Below are 26,178 nucleotides of genomic sequence, written 5' to 3' on the forward strand. Positions count from 1 at the left end.
GTTTTCGTTAAGTTGCCATGACAATTTGCAAACAAATATTTTCGCTTCGTTCACTGTCATCGTAAGATTTTGAGATGTTTTCAGAGCAAACTAAGCAACTTGCTGATGAAAGTCAGCGAATGGAGGAACGCTTGCGAACCTTGAAAGAAATGATGAAGAAAGAAAAGGCGAAAAGAGAGTAAGCAAGAACTAATTATAACAATATTCCAAATAATGCACACTATATAGGTCTAATTCGGGTGTATTCTGGCAGTCAGGCCAAAAAGGAGCTGTACTGAAGTACGCAGCAGATAAGACAACTAAAAAGACAACAATTCCAGTAAAAGGGCATCCAGTCAAAGTACAAGTTCTGTCTGATAAAAACGATGATCCCAAACTGGCCAATTCTCCTAACAGTAAGAAGTCAAGTTATTGTGGAGAGTGTGGTAAAAAGACACGTACATTGTCTCGCACAAAATCAGGCATGCCAGTCTGTACAGAATGCCATACCAGGTACACCAACAAGCAACCAAAACTAGCTCACACTAATGCTGCTAAACCTAAGCGTATTGACACTCATAGTATGAATGGTGGTTCCCTGCTAGAAGGGACATATGATGAAGAAGCTAATGCGGCTGCCTTCGCTGAGGCTCTGGCAGAATGGCGTAATGGAGGAAATAGTCACAAAGTTGGGGACAAAGCTGACAGTAGTGTTCAATCCGTCTCAGATAGTTCAACTAGCAGCCAGACAATGACCAGTACTGAGACTAATACAGTTACTCATCCCCCTGCAGTTGATGTCGGTACTAGGAGTTCAATTTCTTACCTTGAACGGTTGATGATACGACGAAACAGATATGACCCAAAGTTTTTACACAACACTGTTACCCCTAATCCTTCAATCTCCAAACCTGCTACAAGCCCAATAGCAAATGATATACAGGATAACCCAGTTGAACCATCTCCTTATAATGTCTTCTATGAAGCACCTTACCAACAGAAAACAATCCAAAATTCTGCTGTAGCAGATTTTACTTCTGATGTTACCACGCCTACAAATGGGGTTACTGACAACTATGAGGCTAGTTGTGACCCAATAGTGCCACTACAGTTCACAGCAATGCAAGTTTCCATTAAAGAGGCCTGGACTAGCAATGAGACTGCTGGTAACTTGTCACAATTCTTTTTGTCAGGAGTAAAAGAAACAACCGATACTGTTGTAGTTAGCAAACAGCACAAGAGAGACGAGCAAAATGAAGGTATATTAACTAAAACCACTGGAACATGGCAGCCAGAATTGAGCACAACAAATGACATTACTGCATCACAGACAGATGAGCATTGTACTAGTGACAGTGACGACGATACTGTACTGAACATTGATGATTCTGAATCAGATAATGAAGAGTGGGAACTTGATGATAAAATGACATTGGAGTGTCTCGAACGTGAGTTACGAGCTTCACAACTCGGCTGGAGTGTAGACCACGAACAGTACCACCAAACACTCAATAATTGTGACAGCGATTTTGAAGATATTGAAAAGCAGCTTCAAAAAGATGAACAATAGTAACCCCTCATTAATTTTGTATGATACATTCTAACATTATTATATTCACAACTGTTTTTTTTTTTTTACAAATTAAGTAGAATCTGTATGATGGTGAAGAATTAAAAAGGAGAGAAGATCAGACAATGACAGTACTCCAATAACATGCTTGTCAGTATCCACGACAACCAACCTGTGTACCTACAAAGCAAATCGATAATATGATTATTTTAGATATACATTCTTACTAACTTGAGTAGACACAAATCGTTTCACGATCACATGAAAAGTTTCAAATAACTGGCAAGTGTGTACGCCTTCAAATCCCTAAACATTGAGCAGAAAAGTATCTTAAAATACACAGAGAAACATTACACACAAACCTCAGCTCTGTGCTGTAATGCTCTATGGATTGAGATATCCAGGTTGTTGTATGTTCTCTCTGCAGCTAAATTCTAAACAGCGAAAAACAGAATACAGGTCACACTGAATTGTAATACAGGAACACAATAGCGAGGCAAGTACTACAAGGGTCAACAAATAGTACCTACTGCCCAATAGGGAATGCATTGTTGGGAGAGCTGGTGTGGTAGCTTTTGATGGTTTTCACCTATGTAGCAGTGTTAAGGGATTCCTTATTTTGTTCAGCTTTGGGTAAAGAAATTTCTGTACACAGATTCCACACATCTATTCTACATTTTGATGAAGCACACATTCTACCCACACAGGACACATTCAGTTATACAACCAGACTGTCCAGCCAATAGAAATATTGGACGAGTCACAAGATTGCATAATAATGGTGGTCCCACAAGTAATTAAACGTCTACGATGTACATATTTCAGTTTTAAAGTAAATGCTTACAAGGGGGAAATTGGGTCATACACTACACACTACTGTACTCACGATAACATCAAACTTCGCATAGATATCAACAACCACTCCTACAGAAATAAGAATAAGGTTAGTACAACATCACACAATACACACATGATCCATACCACACTCATCAACTATCGGTAAAGCTGATATTCTTCTTTCAGCAAATATTTTTAAAGCCACTATCAACGGAGTATCTCTGGTGGCCTATAGCACACACAAGTAGTGCATATACTTTAGTTAATGGTTACTCAACTCACTGTAGCAATATTGTTGTATGTTCCTATTCCAAGTTCCCGTAGAGATTTATCCATAAAAGTTGGCTGAGAACCATCCAAAAGCTACAAATGCATTTGGACACATGTTAACGTGTAATTATAAACAAGTTCTGGAGCAACTGGATGAAAACAAAGCAGAATAGTTTCTGATGATAAGACAATTGTGACCATCTCAGCGAAAACCCGTCCAGTTCGCACAAGCATGCATATTGCGAAAAACAAAATTTTAAAAAATAGGTGAAATTACGTGTTACAAAGAAAATTTTATGCAAGTTTTAATCGAGCCATTACTCAGGAAAAGAAGTGTTAAATCGATTAAACCTATATACCATCTTATTCGCCTACTCATGAGCAGTTCGAAATTTTTTGTCTCATTTCTGTAGCCCCAATAGTACATGCGTTTGTTTACGATACGGTAGACGTAAACAAAATCGTCACCGTTTCTTCAATAAAACCGCCTTCACATGCCTATGCGCAAGTGATTGCAGGGTTAAAACTATACCTTGGCTGATCTGCCAATCCATGCTGAACACTGTAAGCCAAATCCCAACTTTGTAGACTAATCTAAATGGAAGTTATGGCTGCTAATATAAGCGCCTGTAGTTTATTTTTAGTATAGTCACAGTACAAATCAACTTCCTTGCTTTTTCTACTTTCTAGCACTGTATTTCCAAAACTACTCACCATAATTGACTGAAATTTTGGTGAACCATTCCTTGGACTATGCAGATGATGCTGAGAAAATAAAAAGAAATTCGGAAGTTGTGCGAACTAGACGGGTTTTCGCCGAGATGGTTACAACTACAAAAGAACTTGCCTTAACAACCACCTGTACAGAAAGGCCACCTCTCCAAATAGGTCAACTTAAATTCCCCAAGTAAAAGATTATATATTAACCCACCTATTTAAAGAAGCCATGTACCTACATATTAAGGCCATAAAAGTGACCAGCTTAGACAGTAATGTTACATACTTTGGCTGGTAGTAACCAGTAATAAAGTAACAACCCCTGCTGCACACACACAAACACACAGACTACACACTGTACACCTACATTACACACACACACAGTTACACACATGCATGCAGATGTAGTGGAGCAGCCTTTTATGAGTCATGATGTAGACAGCATCTCCAGTTCTGTAGTCTATCACTGGCAGCCGGTGTATCTTGTTGCGTACTAACACTTCAACAGCTTTGTATAAACTATTGGCAATACATACAGATAGTCATATAACAATTAACTATTAGCAAAACCATTAACAAAACTATAGGTCCCTTATAAAAAGAAAGCAGATTATGTACACAAATGACTTATAGGGATTTTTTTATAGGTGACCATATTATATAGTAATCAATAGAGGTGTACTGATAATCAAATTGGCTACCAGTTACCATATACTTTTTGAAGTGTGCAATTTTCATGGATTAACAATTTTAGGATTTTTAGTTTTATTTTCAAGGGTCACTCAATTTTAGTTACCAAACATAATCTTGATAATTCAGACAACCAAGTAACAAAATTATATAACTTGAAAATTTGTACGTACATATGTGGCATATCAGCCTTGTTTTTGCATAGTAGTGTTGGATCAGCAGTGTTTGTAAACAAGCAGCAGATGCAAATATATTATGCATAATTATGGGCACCCACGTGCTAGCAACACCTGTTTATTATATTGTTAGCTGTTAATTAAAGTTCCACACGGTCACTTTACAGTTGAATTTAGATGGAAAATTGTTACAGGAAAGTGTATGCTATCATATCAGATTGGCTATCAGTTTGAAAATAGTTTTATATCAGTTATTAGAATATATTGGCTAGTGCATACGTCTCTACTGAGTAGACAGGTAATAACTCAGTGTTCTCTAACAGGATAGGTCATATACCTTGTTACTGGCAGCTAAATCTAAACAGATAATGTAAAATTTATTTCTGTGTATAAAGCATTCAACCCATACAATATGTATGGTGTATGATACTTCAAACCAACTCACCTTTCCTTTGGATCAATTCTTATCAAGGTGGGTTTAAGGTCTGCTACTTGTTTGACTGATTCTATGGCAAAAGAAATGCATCAATCTATGTAGTTACATACATATGAAGTGAATTTAAACAAATTATTATACGAGCATTAGAACACAGATGTTACACAGCTAGATTTTGTGTAACTTATACAGATCAGCATTGTGTAGTTAGTAAGTAGTATACCATGGTACAGGGTGTGTACTAGTACTGTAGTAAGTATGTCATGCAGATGTTAGTCTCACGTGGCAAGAGGCACAGCCACTTATCGATAGGAAATTATAAGCACCGCACTACAAGAGTCTGGTAAAATGTTACTCTCACCAGTGGTTGGTGATTGTTAATTGCCTCACATGATCCTTTAAGTGCCCAAGAAGTGTCATAACTGGAATGTGCTGAAGAATGTGCTGAAGAAAAGCCTCTGGGGATGAAGACTATGGACCAGTGTGGATTTTGCCTTGTAACTACAGTACCAATGAACCTTCAACAAGAAAGTGTTCAGTAGACAAAACAGGCTCAGTTCATCTTTATTTACATGGAAAACTAAACAAAAGATTGTGAGCAGAGTTGCTTATGAAGAAGCAACACTTTTGAAAAAGGTATTGTCACAGTTCTGTGAAGGCAAGGACTTATCCGTTCATGTGCGATGCGTAAGTGTCAAAGTCTTTCGAAAGCGAGATCTTTAGTAGCAGAACTCAACAAAACCAATGCAAATATTAGTGCAATTCGTGCAGCTTTTTGTTCAATGTTAGATGTTCCTCCACCACCACCAGACAGAGCTTCAACAGGAAACAAAAGCTCTCGACAAGTATCACCAGTGCCAGCTACCACACCAACCAGATCCTCATTACCACCAGATTTTGTAGACGTATCAGTAATTGCAGATTGTAATATAAATATGTTGTGTCAATAATGGATTGTGTACATACCTATATCAAGCAACGAGCAAAACCAGGCTGTGTTTCAAAGCGTGCGTAGCACATTATCACTGTGAGGAGGAAGGGAGAAGTGGTATCACTTGTCAGCGGTTGTAATAGATTAGCAGCCACAAACTGCTTTTCTCTACACATCTGTGAATCGGCAGATTTGACTTAAAAATTGCACTGGGCTGGTGAATTGAAAAGGCATGTGCGTGTGATTGCATATTACATATTTTTTAAACTGCATGTTTTGCATGTAGAAATTGGTGCTCACAGCAATCACAAAGTACCACAGAGCAAATTGGTGGATTTATCAGCAGATGAAGGCAGTTACCATTACACTGGTAATGTTTCATTAATTTCTGAATATGAAAGTGTGATCACAAAGTGTGATCACAAAGTATGATCACAAAGATCATGGAGGTGATAAAGATGATGTGAAGAAGAGCTTGTCGAGTTGGACATATTTCAACTTGGCTCCGATGCTCAAGGAAGCAAAGACATTGGGATCAGTATTGTGGAATAATGCAGCACTGACATTCCAGATGAGGTCATCATGCAATTGTTCGAGGAAGTGGATGACGGTAATCAGTAACACACAGAGGTTGATTCTGTACCCATTGTGTCACCTGTCACAGGAGATACTTTAGAGGTTCCAGTTGAATCTGTGTCCAATATGACTGTTGCAAATACTGACACATATGGGTATGTGTTGGTCATTGATAATCTGGACAAGAATGAATGTGAGGTGTTGCTTCCAGAGGGTAGACAGAACAATCCAATCGATGTGTGTATGCTGTATCAATACATCAGGATTAGAAGATGGGTCACATAAGTTGTCATGTGAAGGAGTACTTCCAAGCAGAGGTTGACTGACGATTTCATGATAGGATACAAATATACAGGTGTTACTGTTATTGAGTAATTTTTTACAATACTTGTCCAGAGTTTTCAGGGCATCAGTTTGTCAATTGGTACATTGATTGTGAGCATAGTGATAGCATGTCAAAGAAATTTGTTGTCGTAGGTTCTAGCTTATACTAATTAAAATGAGTAGTGGTAGGGAGCATTGCCATTGAGAACAAATTGAATGCAATGGCCCAAATCCTGATTGCCCTCAACAAGTACATCCCTTCTCAGACTATAGAAATAAGGACGGAAAAATATTTATGCAAGAAGAGATAAACCGGGACTTTACTTGACCTCATAACATTAGCTTGTTGTTGAGAATTAACTTGACCTATTATTGGAGTACTATGCAACGACATATGACACATGTGATCACATGTCTTAAGGTTTTAATTATAATTTCGGTAGTTGGTCGGGAAATCAGGGCCAGTTACCTCCAGGAGCACCCTATACTTGATGTGCTGTGACCAGCTAAATCATTGTAACTTCAGGTGTAAACAATGTAGGACACTCTAAGAATGGTACTTGGAGAGGCAAGCACCGAGTTACCTAGAACACTGTTGGCTATTGTTTTTTTTTCAGCAGACCACATTAATGGAGGGATTAACTCGTCCCCAGACCTCGCGAAGAGCCCACGTGACCAGAATTTACAACCAAGTCGAGGAAACTCTAGCAAACGAGACTGGTAAATTTGCCATAACTTATCTCACTCAGCTGGAGAGAACAAATTCCAGCAGATATTTGATCTTATACAAGATGTCACTGATCTAGAAGAAGCAATCATGGGCTCAGAGGAATTACAAGATGCCATAATAGAGAAACTTAATGAGTTGATAAATGTATCGAATTGTTCTCCCAGCGACCCCCCCTCCTACTTCTTCATATCAAGGATGGGTGAAGTTACCACTCGAGAATGTGAGTAATGTAGCTAGCACATTACCAATATGTTTATGTAACACACTTGTCACAATTGTTACCAGTGGCACCTCATAAGTATACACCTGTCATAATTGTTGTCAGCAGCATGCCAGTGGTATGTGTCAGTTCAGTACTACTGTATCAAATACATCACTCACATTGCCAACTCTTGACTCAACTCTGTTTGCTATATTTGTAGTTCAGCTAATGCACTACCAAGAATTACAAACACAGTCCCATAAAGTCTGACAGAAGACCCCAGCCTATGGAACCCATTGCCACTACAGCAAATTTGCCCCAAGCAGGTTACCCAAGTTGACCTTGCCAATGTTTTCTCGTGACCCCCTAAATTGGTTGACCTTTTGAAATTTTCTTCTAAGCTGCAATTCACTCAAGCCCTAACCTTAGTGGTGTGCAGAAATTTAACTACCTGAAAGCCTAACTGCAAAGGGGCATGCCATATTTAACTGGTTAATAGCCGCGGCTCATATAATAGCCACCCCCAGATAGTAGCTGCTCCACAGCCTAGAATTATTGTCGTAAGAGCCACCCTCGGATAAGAGCTGCAGCTTGTATCTGAACATACTGTTGCAAGTGTTGATACTCGTGTTGATAAGACAGGTGTGAAGCAGAAATCAGGTTGTTTTAAACCAGGAAATAACGTTTTTGAGAGAAGTTAAAATGAATGACAGTATTGACAGATGATTAAACAAGGTCAGTCACTTGCAAATCGCTGCAGGCTTCCGCCATACAAGTTCATAGTAACCGCCCTCGGATATTAGCCACCTTCGCATAGTAGTCGCAGGGTTTTGCTTGCTGAAAGTTACAGTAGCCGTGGCTATTAACTGGTCAAATACTGTAATCTTTGCTTCAATTGTCTGGCTAGACATAAAGTGTCCCAATGCACCTCAAAGTTTTGCTGTCAACACTGTAAATGTAAACATCATACAAGTCTCTGTAAAGGATATTAAGGTCATACTAATATGGCAATGAACAATTTCCAAGGCACACAACAACCGACTACTCAACAGTCTGGCACACTTCAACCTGCCACTACACCAGTAGTATCAGTGGAATCCTTTCTTGTTCCGGCTTCACACAGCACCCCGCACGTATCTCCCATGTATTTGTTGAAGACGGCCACAGCTCCAGTTGTTAATGGTCATGCAGAATAAATGTCAACATCCTTTTTGATATGCTCATTTGTGTCTTACAATTTTATACCAACTACTACACACGTAGCTTTGTCTTCTTCTGAATCATGATCCTTTCAAACTCTAGGTGTTGCCACTGTACAGATAGAAACTCTTGCAGGTGAGCTCATCCCAATCTTGGAGCTAATTGTTCCAACAATTGCAACACCTATTTATAAATTACCTTTGGATGCTCTGCCACATGTGAAAGGTGTGAAATTTGCTAATCTTATTACCAACACCCAAGAATTCACCATCTCTATCCTCATTGGCACTGACCAACTGTAAATGTATTTAATAATAGTTGCTTTGACCTGTCTCTGCAACATACAGCTACATACGGGTTGTTGACATAAGTGACTTTACTACTGTAAAAGGTCTTAACTCAAAATACATTGCACTATATTACACTATTTGAAAATAATACGCAGTATTGTGTTTACCCATATTGTTCCATCATTTGACACATACGGCAATACGATGTACCAGACTATTACCTCCTCGAAAGCCTTGCGTTATTCCCCTAGTCTCCTTACCCATCGCTCACAGATATGAGGTGTTTGCCAGGTGGACTATCAGAGTACAGAATAATGAACAGCAAGTAGTGAGAAAAAGAGACAGAAATACATGTAGTGGACAGATTATTGAAGGATACTAAGGTTTTGTATATTAGTATGAAATAATGGGTATATATTTGTAATTTCAGACTCAGCGATTAGAGGCCATCAAAGGCACCCTGCAAAACTGCAAGGGGTTACTTGAAGACTTATTGAGAGACATCCACTTAGAAAGGAGAAATCGGATAAAGAAAGTAATCCCGTTTGATGGAATGTCAGTTTGTGAAACTCTAGATAAAAATGGAGGACATATTGAGAGGCAAGTATTTGAAGCAGTTAACAACGTACTGGACAGTGAGTAAAAGGGGAACTATACAATTTCAAGGTGATGGAAGGCCGATTGTCCACTAGCACTCATGAATCACACAACAATGGCTCCTGTGTACTGATCCCTAGAAACTTTAAACCAGATTGGGCACTCCTCTTTGAACTAATAGCCAAGCTACAACATTTATCATTTGAAACAAGTGATGCAGATTTGACCGACCCTGGAGAGTTGACAAAGAATGAATAATTGACCAAAGATTCCTCCCAACGACTACTACCAAAAGTACATTAACAAAAGAGACTAGAAATAGTATAGTACTATTTACCTTATTAGAATATAAATAATAATTGCAAAAAGTTATATAATTTGTTCAGTTGTCAATAATTCCTTAATACATGATCACATTGTATTTTCATTCAATACACATCCTACTGTTCCTACATGATCACATCCTCTAAAATTGACAATGAGGACGTAAGTTAAAATGTAACGAAAAGGATTCTGGTGTTGTTGTTGGGTGGAGATAATACTGTGGAACACTGTTATAAAGAATGTGTGCCCACGATCTTGTGTGCAATACTTGCAACTTATTCACACATTTTCTTGTGTGCTCAACATACAAAATATGTGTTGCAGGACCACAGAATTTTGTGTACATCCATCTATCCATCAATCCCATCTCCTTTTACAAAAGATCAGATTATTAGAGGAGATGGTTCTACAGCCATACAACCCAGTAAGGTAAACCTGTAACTACAACTGACCGCCTTGGCAAGAACCCAGACAGTAGAAGCTATTGGAAGATGTCCTCAGTAACCCAACTGACATTTCTCCATTCATACCAGGCTTCTAATGTTCACACACTGCCAAATTTCTATGGAAGGAGGACAAACCACACCTACCATCCAACTTCAACATCTAAGACTCTCCTCACCAAAATCAAACTGTACAACAAGAATGTTGTGGGTTCACCAAATGGGTCAGTACCACCTCTACTGCTGCTGCTCACTACTGCATACCCGGAAATTTTCACGGTATGTATATTTCATGGTTATGTCCTTAGTCCAGATTTTCGCATTTTAAATTTCATGGATGCCTCTTAGCCCAGGATTTTCACATTTTAAATTTCACGAATCACTGTTGCTTGATTCTAAGATTTCTGTTCTCAACCACACAGCTACAAAGAGTCTGCATTGACTTTTACCTCAAGCATTATAAAGATTGCTAAGCACGGCTGCCCATAAACAAGACTCCATGCAAATGCAACACATGTTTCATTTTACTGAGACCCCTACTATAGCATTACACTAAGGATGATGGGCTGTCTACCCCACCGTGGATACATTCATATCTTGCTGCTGCGGACGATATAAAGAACTACTTCAATCAGAAATCCTGAAAGAACGTCAGAAAGTTACATGGGGGTTCATTCCCAAATGAGCCCCATGGCATGGAGCTAACAGTATAAGGACATTTTGTTTTGGGCTTTGCCAATTTTCGTTTGATGAGTGTGCTAAACAACCACTGGTGAGACCACAGTTACTAACTATTTAGTAACCCACCACAGGTTTCTATTGGATTTAGTAACCTAACACATCAAAAGAAGTACAGGCATTAAATTTTCTAAATCACATTAGAGAAACTATTTAACTGTAATTCCCAGGGGTATATACTTTATTACCATTTAGAAAACTTATGTAATATTTCCTTTTGATGTTTGAGGTTACTTAAATCCAATAGAAACCTGTGGTGGGTTACTAAATAGTGGTCTCGCTGGTATTGTACATTGATCAAATGAAAATCGGCAAAGCCAAATCAAAACGTCCTTACTGTTAGCTTACTTTCTGGACAAGACAAGCATCATTAGCATTCAGCTAGACATTCAATACCAATGTCCAGCACGGTGTGGCGCTGACACAACAAACTCGAAGGATAAATCTCAATGCTAGCACTCACAATTTGCTTCTTAACAGCTCACTTTCTGGACAAGTGTCTTTCTAGCCCGGCATAGTAACTACTTGATATGGCACTATAGTCATGCAATGGTTATGAATGCACGTCCTGGTGCAGTGGCACTGAAACCATCAACTTGATTTAAGGATAAATCCCAATGCTAGCACGTACAGTTTTCCACTTTCTCTTACTTTTTCTTAACCTAAGAATTTTCTAAATCACTTTAAATGGGTCAACAAGGTTTCTACACTATTTAGAGACCCGAGGATGATGTGGGCAAGGCTACCAACACTTAATTACCGAGGCTGATCCATTCTAACTAATACATAGTCAAGAGGAAACGTATGTTCATATAGCTTTTAGAAATATACCCTTATTGAACAGTCAATGAACATCACAATGAAAGTAGGGCTGGGTGATCCTTATAGTGCATGTGAAAACGCATGAGAAAGTGTAACACCTCAACACTAGTATTACATGTGATTGACAGGTGACCCAGCATTGAATAAACCTGCCTGGTTAGTGGCTGGACATAGTTCTGTGACATCACCAATTAGTGTAGCATTAACCTTAAAACTCTGAACCCTAATTGATAAGGTATAAACATTTTTAGTACTAACCTCTCCACATCTGTATAGTCTGTTCTTCGAATTCATCCATTTCCACCTGTACAGCAAAACACCAAAAACCACAATGGGAAAATGAACACAAAATTATTTAACATATTTCACACGTCATTACACTCAGTGATTGAGGCATGCTCAAACTTACGATAGGTGATTTGTAGTGAAAGATTAAGACATTAACAAAATCAGATATGGTGAGCATTCCTACATAAGGCAGTGGATTATGTGACTAATTTGGAGTACTATCACAATCCCTCACCTACAAACTCTTGAATATTGCTGTCCCAGACTGGTGCAGCCCTAACACCTAGAACAAACAACAATGTCTTGTACTACACGTACAACTGAAATACTCCTATAAATATTACAGTGTTAAAAACACAAAGTAGTCTTATTCTGTTATACATCACTCACCATTCTGAACCAAAGCAAAGAATGCTTTCCTCATGGGAAGGCGTTTATCCAGCACCACCATTTTAATACTGTCTGGCATCATGTCATAACAACTACACGCATGGGAAAATTGCTCATAAGGGTTTACAATGGTAACATCATCAGTGATAGTGGTTAAAGAATCTACACAATATAATGATGGAATAGCCAGTTGGAACATACAATAGGTTTGTACCTTCAAACGAATCCTCCATTCGAAGTAAATCATCATCTTCCTTTGTTAGCTGAAAAAACACTAACTTATAAAATCATACTGTTGTCAAACCACAGCCTTACAATAGACCCATCCTGGGTATCTGATTGTTCCCCATAAGACATTAGGTAAGTCAGACAGCCAGGTATGGCTTCTGGATGCATGATTCCCTCCCCTTTCTTAGCTGGAGCATACTCAGCTAATTTTTTCCCAGCTTCCTCAATAGATGTTGACCTTACCTTCCCATGTGATGTAGGAGGCTGCAACACCACTGAGTCATTTCCTGATGATGACTTCTGAGCACCTGGTAGGCTGGATATCTGTGTAGTGTCATAATGTGTTGGATAGGCTGGTGTAAACCCGACGGATGTGGGACTACTTGCTGCAACCAGTATATTATTGTTTGGTACGTTGTCAAAGTCTTTCTGGGTCATACTGTTAATACCACTGTCTTGGTTTAATTTTCCTTGGTAAATCTGATCTGATGACATCACGTGAGCAGGTGGTGGGACACTTACTTGTCCAACAGGAGGAGTGGCGATGGGAGGACTTCGTTGTATCTCTACCGGTAAAGAAGTTGACATTACTTGATTGTTTAACTTGCTTGCTTGTTCATCAGTAATTTCAGTGTCATCCTCACGTGTTTCATGTTGCCAGTCCCAGTACCAATCGTTATCTTGTATCGCGTGTTCATAACTTGATGATACTACGCCGCGATGGGCTGTGCTTGGCGAGTCCGGGGGAGTACACCAGTTTCCATCAGCTGCCATAAATACCAATCTGACGATAAATCACTTTGTCGCTTCCGCTCCTACTCGTCCTATCTTACAACCTTTCCAGTACTTTCTCGCTTTGTCGCGCAGGTGCTAAACTCTGTACTCTCACGTGAGTGTTCACATTGTCGTGTCATGTTCTAGCGCAGGTGCTATTATATAAACGCCTGCGCGGTAAATTGATACAAATATGGCGCGAGAAGTAGTCTCGTGCCCAGCCGGGCTGTTTGTGCATTAGCGCGAGCCGTGTCCAACCCTACTCGCGCTAATGCGGTGTTTGAGCATTAGCGCGAGCCCGGCTGGACACGAGACTACGCAAGAAGTACCTTGTCACGTGTCGGCATGGTGCGTGCGTAGTAAATAAACAAATACTTGGCGGGAAACTTAAGAGTAAGTGGCCAAAACCACATCACGTTGTTTGTCCAATAGGAGAGGGGGAAAGTCTTTCATTGTTTCATAAAAGTACCCATGACCTTTTCACACCTCACCTGAATAGAAGGGAATTTTATCCACACCTAGAGTGTATATAAATAGCCCAGCTAACAAATAGTTGCACCAGTTTGAGCATGTAGGAGTCGATTACGTGGAAGTTAACTGGCTGAGCTAAAAGTTGGACTAAACATTCATCTTATTTTAAGTTACTGAACTGGATAACGAGTACATAGTTTATTTACAGCTGTGGGGTGAGGATATGTGTGGACAGAGGACAGCAAAAGACCGAAGGCACAATCCTCCGAGTCAGTACCACTTGAAAGAGTAAATAATGGAGGACCCAAACAGTGTACTAAAAGTACTGGGATATCAGGTGTCTGGCTATCATCAAAAAATTATAATACAGATAAGAGTTACAGATAAGAGTTACAGATAAGAGTTACAGATAAGAGTTACAGATAAGAGTGGTTCTTGAAAGACACTTGTAGCTATCCAGTGTTTTCAGGTTATGTTGCTAACTGATCAATCTGAACAAGTCTGGTTTCAGTGCTATATATAGTAAATTTTGTGGCTGCAACCAACTAACTCCACTTTGGTTAGAAGCTGATAATTATTAGAGTGTCAGTGTTACACCACAAACCACATTTGCTGATAAACAAAGTGTCCCAAGGGAGCTACTGTGCTAACTCCTATAATTTATTTTTACAGAAATGCCATTAATATGAGGGACAGAACACCACAAGTGTCAACTTGTGTGGCCATCCAAATACACTGCAGCAGTTTCAGAAAAGGAGAGGACAGGATCATGAAACAGTTTGATTTCTATTACCAGTAGGCTAGGGGCACTGGTAGAAAGGTGTAAACACTTTCTGCTTTGTCACTACTACTGAATAAATTGAAGATGAAGTAATATATTGCTGCACCAAAAATCAGAACTTATATCGTCAGACCACCAAATTCCTTGTACAAGTTTGGTAAAGTTTGCATATGTACAAAGAAGTTAGCTGATCAACAAATCTTGTGGTTTGTTATTGTGTATCTAACAGACCAAGTAAACATACCAATACCTGGAAATCTCATGACACCACACACAAAAGGCAGCCAATGATCCCACATCACTTTCAGTTATCATTGTGGACACAGCCACAATACCTTGATAGCTACTTGTCACATGATGGATGTCACATGAAATGTAAATTGGCGGCAAAATACTACAGCAGAAGTTTCACCTTCCATGAATCTTACAGTGCCGGTAAATGCGTCAAAAAAAATTGAGTTGTATGATCTTGGAATGTATAATGGCTTAACTGGAAAATCACACACCATACAATATCATTATACACGTTTTTGTACACAGGCATATGAACAAAAGTTGCTAAAAGTTTCAGTCTTAGTGTCTCTGTGGCAAGATTGCCAATTTTCCCGCCACCAATATTCTATTTAGTGCACTCTGTCGTACATAATTTTGTACGTATTCAATCGTACTATTACAAACATTTTATTTGCGGCAAAGTTGATTGAAGAGATTCAGCCACGGGCTTGGTAGCTTACAAGGGATTTACTAAGTTCACTCGATTCCATGCCACCAGAAGATCACTCTTTTCACCCTATTTCATAACCCTACAGAACTTAGACAAAAAACAGTGAACCAAAAAGGCGAAAAAAAGTGCAATATTGAAGGGGGATCGAACCCAGGATCCCCGTGTGATGGTCTAGTGTTCTACCGATTATGCTACCGCTGCTAGCTCCCTTAATTCTCTTCTTTTGTATCTTATAAATGTGACTAACGAAATAAGCTGTATATAGTAAGAAGAACCTAACCCTAAAGGTGAAGAAGAAACCAAAGCTGAACTCTAACCCTAACGCTAACACTACTAGACGCTTCCCCTAAAGTCTACTACTCGTGGCAACTACTGGACGCTTCCCCTAAAGTCTACTACTCGCGGCAACTACTGGACGCATTCCCTAAAGTCGACTACTCGCGGCAACTACTAGATGCGTGCCCTAAAGTCGAAGAGAGAGAGCAACAACTACAGTAGGAAGTCTGGATGTGACATACCGGGGCATCCAATCGAGTGAACTTAGCGAATCCCTAGCTTACAAAAGGAGACGCCCCTACGCCGACGGAAGTAAACATACCGCGACACGTGATCTCCTGTGCAAACGAAGCTACGAGTTCAGTATCATTCTTTGAAAATAATAACTTGTGGCCAAGGAATTGAAACCATGTTGGTTCGAGATTGTGGTGTGATTTCAGCTATAAAAAGCGTAACTTTGGGATGCTGCTTTAGTTTGGCGTTTCGAACTTCTGTCTACGAAGCTGCTAGACCGCTAAGTGCTTCTCTGAGCAACTGAACGCAGACTTAAGCTGGTAATGAGTATACTTGCATACTGTTGTGGCTGTTGGCCGTTGTGTTAATGTACACGTTATGAAAAAAAAAAAAATCCCTCACTGCCCACATCCTCACGAATGTATTTTTTCCATACAGCTAACCAGTGTGTCCTGCCGACCAAACCGATCTTTGCATCAATCTCCAATCTCAAACCATGGGTGATCTGGAAGCCCAATCTACTAAAGCACAAATGGCTCAACCATGGAGCTACCAGCTGTTTGCCGTGCTGATGATACTGGTACTTATGATGTGTGCCACACTAACAGTATTTGTGGCCATCAAGAGCTCCCAGAATGCACAGAGGATCAGTGACCTGCAAAATTTTTACATGGATGATATTGAGGAAGAGGTACCAAGTTATATTAATAGCAGAATATTAATGTATTTTCTTTCTGTTAGGGTGAAGATGTTGTGTTTACCAAACACACTGTCAGGAATGCTCGCAGTGCTGGTGAGGTTTATATATGCAATATGATACTATCATAATATGATTAAATTTGTTTGTTTAGTGAATGGCTTTGTGGAAGTGTGCAACAGTACGTTCTTTCCGGTAAGAATTTTGCTTCCAGTTTTGTATGTGGATATAAAATGCTTACTAATTTCAGAGCTTAAACGTGACGCCATCAGCTCACTTGGTAGGATCAAACGATCTAGATCCTCAGGAAAATGATAACAATAATGATGGTTAGTATTTAGCTATTCTACTTAGCAAACTATTGTAGGTATAGAAAACCAGGTACACAATTTAATGTTGTACAGGGTCTGGCAGCCGGTACATCAGATGCGGTTGGTCCTGTCAGAATCATGGACATGTTCATGGTGGAATGAAGGCAGAAGACGGAAAGATCATTGTCCCAGTTGAAGGGATTTACATGGTTTACAGCCAAGTGAAAATCTACTATGATGGAAACGACCATGAAACCATTCACTACGGACATTATACTTTACTCTCAGACCCTGCAGGAACTACCAGTTTGAAGATTTTGCATAGCGTAAACACGGCTGGCACCAAAAAGATGTATTCTGCTCATCACCAATCTGGACTCTTCTACATTCCCAAAGGGGGGAAAGTCTTTGTCGATTTATGGAGTAGATCTAAATTAAAAAGCTTAGCTAACAACATCAAATATGATCCAGAATCAACTTACTTTGGAGCTTATTATGTTTCTGGCTGCAACAAGGATGGATGTGCGGAATTGAACAATTATTATAGTGTGTAATGCAAACTGAGACATTGTAATGATGTAATTAACTAAACCCCAATCTCTTATAATAATGAATTGTACAGTATTGTAACCTGTTTTGTTTGTGTAATGACATGATAACAATGTTATATATTATAACCAGAAATATGTAGCTATGCATGTGTTCATATATTTGGCAAACATTAAAGGAACTCTGTTCTGCTTTAGGTCGTCAGGTTTCAGGTGACCTGGTTAACTGGAAATGTGGTGAGGTTTCTGGTGCTCATGTGGTTGGTGGGATGAAGACAGATCATGGCGAACTAGTAGTTCCTGTTAGCGGTGTCTACTACATCTACCTGCAGCTTCGACTTAAGGTTCATGTCAATTCTCATGCCAGTAATAAGGTGTTGGCTCACAAGATCAAAATTCGGAGAAGTAACAATTCGCCATTCAATCCTGTGACAGAAAAATATGATTCACTGTACAAAAATCAGAATGATTATGAGACTACTGGTTATCATGGAGGCTTATTCTATTTGAACCGTGGAGATGCAATTGTTGTTAATATACAAAATCCTTGCTATCCGACTTGGGTCCAGAATCAGGAATGCAAGCTTTCTGTCATACGCAGCACTAGAGCCAACTTCTATGGAGCATTTCTGGTTACTCCTTTGAATGCAAGTAGTTAGGCACTAAACTGATGAAACAGCTGCAAAATTCCTACATGCATTTAGTTAGGAATGCAAACCATGTAGTTGCCATTTGTGCTTGTAACTTTTATAAATTTTATATTTAAAAACAGCTAATTACTTTCATCACGAGCTTTTAATATATATACCACAAACTGGCTTTCCACTAAATATAGTAGCAGCTATTTAATGGTTAAGTAAATAAAATATTTGATGTGTTTACAATAATATGAATTATCAAGCAATAACATACTTTGTAATTAGCACTAGATTGGTCTAAGTATTGTAGCTTATGGTGTGTATTCTAACTTATGTGCTCTATAGTAATCGCATGTAAAAGGGATTTTGTGTGGCTTACAATGGAATTTAAATAAAGTGCTATTGAATAGAAGGGTCTTTTATAGTTGCGACATAAATGGAAGTGGTATTCATAAGTTCTATTAGCACTGACTGTTATCAGTCCCCCAGAGTGCAGAAAACTTGTTGTAGTGTTATAGAGGCGGAAACCATAGTGTCTTTAACAGATAAAAATAAAGTCATGTTCTCTTCAAGTAAGTGCAGTAACACTAATGTATTGTGGGAATTGAGGTAGCAATGTTCTAAGATGCAAAGGAGTGGTGTATGTTCTTTGATGATAAGTTAGTGTGTATACACTCCACCTTCTTAGTTTGGTTGGTTGGTGAAACTGAAACCGAAATGAATATGCCTGGCCACACAACTGTTTACATGCCAAAGTGCTGTAGTCACTACCAGCCTACACATAGTTTAAAATTTATTTCATGTACGGTTAGATATTTGGCTGTATCATGACAGCCAATCATCATGAATTATAACTATATATTGTAGCCTGATAATATTATGTTGTAGAAACTGCTTACTGCTGCATATATTCATATGCGGTTAAATATTTAATTATTAAAATTATAGTGTAGCTCTGCATAGTGGCAGTCAGAAAAGTGCATGATTATGACTGCAATGAATTATAATGTGGTAGCATTGTGGCATGCATATGAACTGCTTTATTGCATATGCATGTTACTACAACTCTTGTATTGGAATTTTGTCAAAACTTTGTGTGAAGCAAACCGGCATACATGCATGCAGTAGTAGAGGAGACCGCAAACTTTGCTGTGCTACTTTTGCTTTCAGTATAACCATTGTATAACTTATTGCTTTCGTCCATTCCATCTCTAATATGAAAAGTACAAGCTGGCCTGTATGGGTCAAGTTTTAGTATGTTTTGAGGAGTGAATTTTAATACCGCAGCAATGTAAAGTGATGTAAAGGTACTGGCTTATGTGCTATAGCATTAGAGCATTTGGTATGTCAAATGATATTCCAAGAATGGTTACCATTCCTGTAATGCCCCACCAGTAAGTTTATTTAATAGCCGACCTTCACTGATTGAAATGTAGTGAATATGTAACTTCAACAACATCAGCATACCACATCTACAGTTAAGCTTTTCACCATGCATGTATTATTGGCTATGATTAATTAGCCATAATGTACATGAAAGCAACGGCTGCATGCTTCTTAATTGGTAAGCATTTAACAGTTAATATATTTTTATGATTTCTTAAACATATTAAACAGCTTAACAACTAACCTAGAAATTATTTTTTCTACATAAGTAAGCACTTCTTGGTACTAAAACCTATAATATTGTTACCTGGTACAACTGAACAGTGGTGAATTATAATAGGGCGGGGCTGCACTTTTGTTACTATAAGCTGTACAATTCTTGGTATTAATGGTAAGTTGTGCCTTTATATGGCTTATATGATACCCGTGTATATACAAGGCCACATCACAAGAGCTGGGTTGTTGTTGGTCTGGTATAAAATTGCTGGTCTGCAGCCAGTTCACTAAACTGCATGCAGCATATAATTCCTGGTTGATCACTTGTGGAGTGGTAGTTGTCACCCTTCTACAAGCTGGTTAGTTCTCACTGGTATATCTTTTATATATTGTGCAATACATGTATGGTTTATATACTATTAAACAATAACCACAGGAATCAAACTAACTGTTATGTACGTCAATAGATCACAGATAGGATGTAGTTTAGCATGGTTATAAAGAAACGAAAGCTTTGCAAGTACTTTTAGCGTGCTATAGTAACTTTATGTGTGGGTGCATCTGTCTTCTTTAAACAGTGTAATTATAGTGGGAAATAGCTGGTCACTTGATATCATTTTCTAGGAAATTACAAAGCTTGTAGAACTGTGGGTACCTTAAGGAATTCATGGTCATAAAAATTACTTTTAAACCATATAAGTATGATGTGGTTAATTTATTTAATTTTATGAGAACCAAGTTTTTCACTTACATATTGTAAACATGATTTGGTATGCATGCAGCATTTTAGACTAACTATATGTTGTGTATTTATATATAGAAATTTCAGCATTCCTGCCGGCCAAGCCTTCCATTTCATCCTATCTACTTTTCTATCATGAAGAGACTTGAAAATGGCGAAGAACCATTAAATCCTGCAAAGCATCACAGATACATAGTCATCACTTTAGTGGGTCTGGTGATCAGCACAGTTCTTGTGGCCTCCTTCACCATTGCCACTAACCATGAGCAAATGAAGGAGATTGCAGCCTTAAAAGGGCAGATTTCTCAGAACTCACAGTATGAAGCAGACAAACACAACTTAGATTTGGTTAGAACCACAACAGTTTGTTGCTAAGGCTGCTGTATGAGGTTTTTACCATAATTCCAGGCCTGAATACACCTGTATAGTTAATAGCTTGTTTACTGAGAGTATTTTTCAATAGCACATGTGCATTTCCTTGTAGCACTGAGTTAATAGTCTCCTATTAAAGTAATACTGAAACTGATATTAATTTTTATATACCATTTCCTACTTTAGGCCACGGAAATGCTGAGAACAACTAGAGCTGGTTAGCAAAGATTGTATATACATTCATCCATAATTATCTTGTTTATAGCAAACATGTCTACTGACAAATGCAAGCCACTTTCAGTAAGTCAATGAATTCTGGATCCATGCTAGCATGCATCACCACATGCATCCTGTCTATATATAGGAAGATACGTTGCCTGCTGCAAACCTGTTTACAGAGAGACATGTTAAAATTACCAAAACTAACTTGGAAGATGACACAAGAGACGGTTTGTTGCAATTACAATGCAAGTACATCGTTTAGCAATGATGATGTGTATATAGGTGGTGAAACAGGAATATATAAATGGTTGTCTCCAAACCCTAGATATGGATTTCTCAATGGTGGAATGACCTTTGATAATGGACGACTACACATATCAAAAAGTGGAATATATTACATGTACGCTACCATCAGATTCAAGCTCAACCATGCTAAAATAGGCCATGTTGATGATTTGATTGTGAACATTAATGTTAATACTACAGGGGCCTGCCTTCGTAAACAATTGTTTAATAGAGGCCGAAACACTGGTAGCAATCCTGAAAGTCATGTTGTCGTACCGAGTTCAACTAAAGGGACCTCTCACTCCACACACATTGGTGGAGTTTCAAGGCTTTGCAAAGATGATTTCATCTACTTGACCATTAAAAACATGCCGAGCATCCTGGAAATTAGAAATGATGGCTTCCCAACCAATTTTGGAGCTTTCATGATAGCACCCAGCTGTGACGATGACACTTCACCTGAGATTTCATCTACTCATCCTCCTACTGATAAAGCCACTCCTGCAGCATCAAGCTCTTCCACCACACAAACACCCCCTACAACTGATGGGCGGGATAGATCGAGGGATAGATGCTCTTTCAGGACATGCAAATAGCTGACCTATATATAGTTGACCAACTTCAGTAGCTGCATCAGTTCGTTTCTTGTTTGACACAATTTAGCCCCAGTCTATCTACATGAATTTTGTATTTATGTGTGCCTAATGAACCAACCATTTTATTGTTGAAGTGTATTAACGTACGTACATATATAAACCCTGCCAGGAGAGTTCGCGCTGGCGGTCGCCCAGAGTCACCAGTCACATGATGGAGCCAGCGGTTTCCCATCAGGATGGCGCGGGTAAACCACACAATCAGGCAGGATCCCATGGGCTTTGATGGCTCGACCAGTTGTGTGAGGCCGCCACCACGGGCCGAGTATTCTAATAAATCAGTGCGCGATCGTTTACGAGTTAGAATGTATGCCGCGAAATTTTAAAGTCTATAGGCATGGCCAGTCAATCATTTTGCACAATTAAATCTATCGCAAGCTCTATTGTGTTCATATAAAAACATACTTTAGGATGGGACTATTTTTTTCTTTACAAATTAAACTTGTAATCTTCGGATTCCTAAAACATTGCTTTTAAATGTTGGCCAAGATCACATGAGCAATTTTAGGGACATGAACTGCGACGTGTACACAGGTACACAATGTTTTAAAGTTTAGCTGCTGCCCGCGTTGTCCTGGCTATAGACAGTATATGCAATATGGCTGCTAAAAAGGTGAAGATGGTGGCTAGTCACTTAATTTGTCCCATCTGTTTGGAGTTATGCAAAAAGCCAAAATATCTCCCTTGTTACCACTCGTACTGTGAGGAGTGTCTTGAAAATTAAAGGTTGGATTCAACACAAGTCGATTCAACATATAACTTGTCCAGAATGTAGAGAAACAAGTGTAGCTCCCACAGGAGATTTGAAGGACCTACCTAACAACTTCTTTATAACTGAATCGTATTGTTGATGAAATGGCTCTTAAAGAAAAATTAGGAGAAGAGGAGGTCAGTTGTGATGTTTGCGTGAGGGATGACCCTGGAGTAGTTTTGTGTCTTGATTGTGGTGTGCTCCTGTGTAAACACTGTCACGAATCTCACAAGTACAGCAAAGAGTATCATGGCCACCACATAATGCACCTGAAGGATGCAAGATCTGAAATAAAGAATATCAACATTAAGATTAAAGCCAAACCACTGCTATGCCAGGAACAATGTATGGACCTGAACTTCTACTGTGAGACATGTGAACAGTTAGTGTGTCATTACTGTACAACGACAGATCACCGTATTGAAGATGGGCACAAACATAACACAGTGGAAAAGATTGCAAGGAAATACAAAGCAGATTTCGATAAGATGATGGAGGCAGTAGAGAAGATGGCTAACATGTTAAATGAAGCACAGAAAAATATCGTCACCACAAGGGAAAAATTTTGGTCATTGGCCGCTAATGTTGAGCAACAGATTGATACCTATTATGATCAACTACAAAGAAAACTACAACAACAAAGAGAGAATCTAAAAAGAGAATTCTGTGAAATGTCAGCTCAAAACAAAATAGCATTTTCATTGCAATTAGAGAAAACTGAACATCTACAAGCACGACTAGAGAGTGTTAAAGACTTGAACAATGTTGTAAAGGGTTCATCAAGCCAAGAAATATTGTCCATGAAGAAACAAGTTACTGAAGATGTGGAGAAATTAACAGGTAGCTATAACAAGTTGAATGCTGAACCAGTAGAATTAGTGGACATGCAATTTGTGCCTACTAAAAAATATGAATCGTTTTTTCTACAGTTTGCACATTTGCCAAAGGATAAAGCCCAACTTCTTAGCACAAAAGCTGAAGTTCCTAAGTGGGTAAATTCTGAACAACTCAGTATTTTTGATGTTGTTACAAGGGATCATAATGACAATCCAGCTAAACCTGGTAGCACAGTGACAGTATTGGCAGAACCAGGAACATATGTTGTTACAGCTGCAGTGAAGGACAACCAAGATGGCAGTTACACTGTATGTTTTGTAGCCAGTAATTCTCAAGAAGTGAATTTGTCGGTAACTATTGATGGCCATCATATTACAGGAAGTCCCTTTAGTGTTCAGGTACGTCAATACTCAGCTTTAGACAAGCCTAGTAAGATAGTCAATGATAATGGTACGATGGGACGTCCATGGGGCATTGCGTTTAGTAGAGATGGTAGGTGGGCAGTAGGGGATGATTTGAACAATTGCGTGTATGTATTTGATAATCAAGACAATCTGGTGAACAAATTTGGGTCCATTGGTAGAGACCATGGCCAGTTCAATAGATCGCTTGCAGTAGCATTTGATGCCAGTAACAACTTGCATGTGGTTGATTGCAATTACCACAGGATTCAAAAGTTTGACTTTGATGGTAGCTATTTACTGCAGTTTGGCAAGTATTGATTTAATGATGGTGAGCTAAGCCATCCAGTAGAAATCACACCATATGATAAGGTATTTGTTGTTGATCAACATAACTGTCGCATCTCAGTGTTCCAATGTGATGGTCAGTTCGCCCATGTTATTGGATCAGGTCAGTTTGAATGTCCAACTGATGTAGCCACGACTGACAACAAGTGGATATTGGTTGCGGACTGTTGGAAACACTGCATTTCCATTTTTACTGATGATGAAAAATACATTGGCAAGGTTGGTACCGAAGGCACCATTAGGGGTCAGTTGAATGGCCCATCTAGTATCACAACTGATCTATATGGTTTCATTATCGTAGCTGAGGAAGGTAATAATTGCATATCAATCTTTAACAGAAGTGGTGTCTTTGTGCATAGATTTGGGTCTTGTGGTACTCACAGTGGCCAATTTTTATCCCCCGATGGTATAGCATGTAGTCCGAATGGTAGTATTTACGTCAATGACCTTTACAACAAAAGGATCCAGATATTTTCAGATTACTAGCCATAATTTTGTCTAGATCTATAATAAACATCTCGACGACTTCTCTATGTGCAAGTCACAAAATTGTAACTGATATTATAGAGCAATTAAGAATGTATACTCTTTGTTATAACTAGTTTGTATGTTGAGTTATACATATACATATTTATGTTGTAACTATGCAAGACAATGTATTAAATATAACCTAGGTAGTTATAGCTTTTGTTACTGGTGAGCAGTTTATGTTAAGAAAATGCAATTAGAAGTTTAAAAAAACAACAAAAAACGATACAATAAAAAGGTGTCACAAATTTGTAAAACGGAAATTTACTCAAATGGGTAGCACAAAACACTCTAATAGAACAATCACCATAGAGATTATTTTTTTGATCGATGTGTCAACTACCACACAGTAAAAATTGTCATTTTGTATGGAGTTCAGCTATATATTATAAATTTTATTGTAAAAAATAGTCGACTTGCTCACTGCTGCAATAGTAACTTATAATTTCAAACTCATCCAATTTGGATTCTTTCGATTCACATTGAAAATGAAGATTTCAACTAAAGAGCTCTATAAAAATGCTATGGATTATAGTTATACTCTTTAAAGTTATCTATTGACATGCTCTTTAATCTGCATGTGATGGGAGTGTCTGTGACTGCTCCATTAGAATCTTTCAGTCTTTGTCCTCCTTCATGTTAGCTATTATAAACTTACTGTGCTGCAATGCTTGCACTTTTGTATGTGATGGAAAGCAGTAATATTAACTTTACTGCTCCTGCTGCAAGTTAGACAGACTCTATAACTAAGCACATACAAATTCCAAAGGAGATTTCCAGAGAAACCACGCTGTAGGGATTTTCTGTAAAGGACACCATGCACAATGACTATGTATATACACATTAGCTCTTGACATTATGTTATGACATTGTTAGACGACTTTTGCACTTGCTCCATGCATTACCTTGCTACATCAGTCAAGCAAGAAAAGATTCTGATTAGGCAAAGTAATTTTGTGAAGCAATGCTATATAACAAGTGCACTCTTGGAGAAACAGTGTTACCGCTATCAAGACTAACTACTATGTTTATGGGCCTTCCCTTGAATAACGTCGCACCTACTCCATATAATTAATAATGCCCCATCCTTATCACTAACTTCAATGTCAACATTCACTCTGAATAGCCATATACAAAATTAGTTTGCAGACATGTACAGCTAGCCAACAGTCATCATTGTTGTACCACTAAAAGGACCAGTGAGAAGGCCTATAAGCCAGGGAGT

The 26,178-nt window shown here is 38.7% G+C and overlaps 5 protein-coding genes across 9 annotated transcripts; 4 read left to right on the forward strand and 1 right to left on the reverse strand.

The window, feature by feature from the left end:
* Positions 1-5: 5 nt before the first annotated feature.
* Positions 6-1,676, forward strand: LOC136240709 (uncharacterized). The gene is made up of 2 exons (XM_066031738.1): positions 6-178; positions 229-1,676. The coding sequence occupies exons 1-2, from the start codon at positions 75-77 to the stop codon at positions 1,547-1,549; spliced, it is 1,425 nt and encodes a 474-aa protein (XP_065887810.1). The 5' UTR covers positions 6-74; the 3' UTR covers positions 1,550-1,676.
* On the reverse strand, positions 1,540-13,648 carry LOC136240707 (5'-AMP-activated protein kinase subunit gamma-1-like). 2 transcript variants are annotated; one of them, XM_066031737.1, is made up of 15 exons: positions 13,403-13,648; positions 12,846-13,324; positions 12,745-12,793; positions 12,531-12,692; positions 12,376-12,423; positions 12,262-12,320; positions 12,111-12,156; positions 4,685-4,745; positions 3,766-3,892; positions 2,669-2,749; positions 2,531-2,615; positions 2,436-2,473; positions 1,912-1,983; positions 1,781-1,855; positions 1,540-1,729 (listed from the first exon to the last, which is right to left on the reverse strand). In XM_066031737.1, the coding sequence occupies exons 1-15, from the start codon at positions 13,530-13,532 to the stop codon at positions 1,622-1,624; spliced, it is 1,620 nt and encodes a 539-aa protein (XP_065887809.1). In that variant the 5' UTR covers positions 13,533-13,648; the 3' UTR covers positions 1,540-1,621. The 2 variants fall into 2 exon arrangements, with proteins under 2 accessions (XP_065887809.1, XP_065887808.1); XM_066031736.1 differs by having other exon boundaries at positions 12,846-13,647.
* Positions 13,649-14,084: 436 nt separating this feature from the next.
* Positions 14,085-18,359, forward strand: LOC136240712 (tumor necrosis factor ligand superfamily member 10-like). 3 transcript variants are annotated; one of them, XM_066031745.1, is made up of 6 exons: positions 14,085-15,219; positions 16,457-16,709; positions 16,760-16,811; positions 16,870-16,910; positions 16,966-17,044; positions 17,120-17,710. In XM_066031745.1, exons 2-6 carry the CDS (start codon positions 16,515-16,517, stop codon positions 17,578-17,580), a joined length of 828 nt encoding a protein of 275 aa, XP_065887817.1. In that variant the 5' UTR covers positions 14,085-15,219; positions 16,457-16,514; the 3' UTR covers positions 17,581-17,710. The 3 variants fall into 3 exon arrangements, with proteins under 3 accessions (XP_065887817.1, XP_065887816.1, XP_065887815.1); XM_066031744.1 differs by lacking the exons at positions 14,085-15,219; positions 17,120-17,710 and adding exons at positions 15,229-16,338; positions 17,773-18,359; XM_066031743.1 differs by lacking the exon at positions 14,085-15,219 and adding an exon at positions 15,241-16,338.
* A 268-nt stretch (positions 18,360-18,627) lies between these two features.
* LOC136240711 (uncharacterized) lies at positions 18,628-22,164 on the forward strand. Of its 2 annotated transcripts, none has more exons than XM_066031742.1 (6): positions 18,628-18,784; positions 20,635-20,904; positions 21,115-21,145; positions 21,194-21,228; positions 21,293-21,377; positions 21,433-22,164. In XM_066031742.1, exons 2-6 carry the CDS (start codon positions 20,692-20,694, stop codon positions 22,029-22,031), a joined length of 963 nt encoding a protein of 320 aa, XP_065887814.1. In that variant the 5' UTR covers positions 18,628-18,784; positions 20,635-20,691; the 3' UTR covers positions 22,032-22,164. The 2 variants fall into 2 exon arrangements, with proteins under 2 accessions (XP_065887814.1, XP_065887812.1); XM_066031740.1 differs by lacking the exon at positions 18,628-18,784 and adding an exon at positions 19,180-20,173.
* Positions 22,165-22,943: 779 nt separating this feature from the next.
* Positions 22,944-24,398, forward strand: LOC136239805 (E3 ubiquitin-protein ligase TRIM71-like). The gene has a single exon (XM_066030557.1). The coding sequence runs from the start codon at positions 22,944-22,946 to the stop codon at positions 24,396-24,398; it is 1,455 nt and encodes a 484-aa protein (XP_065886629.1).
* Positions 24,399-26,178: the final 1,780 nt, after the last annotated feature.

Source organism: Dysidea avara, chromosome 12 (assembly GCF_963678975.1).
Source record: "Dysidea avara chromosome 12, odDysAvar1.4, whole genome shotgun sequence".
NCBI classification, from domain to species: Eukaryota; Metazoa; Porifera; class Demospongiae; order Dictyoceratida; family Dysideidae; genus Dysidea; species Dysidea avara.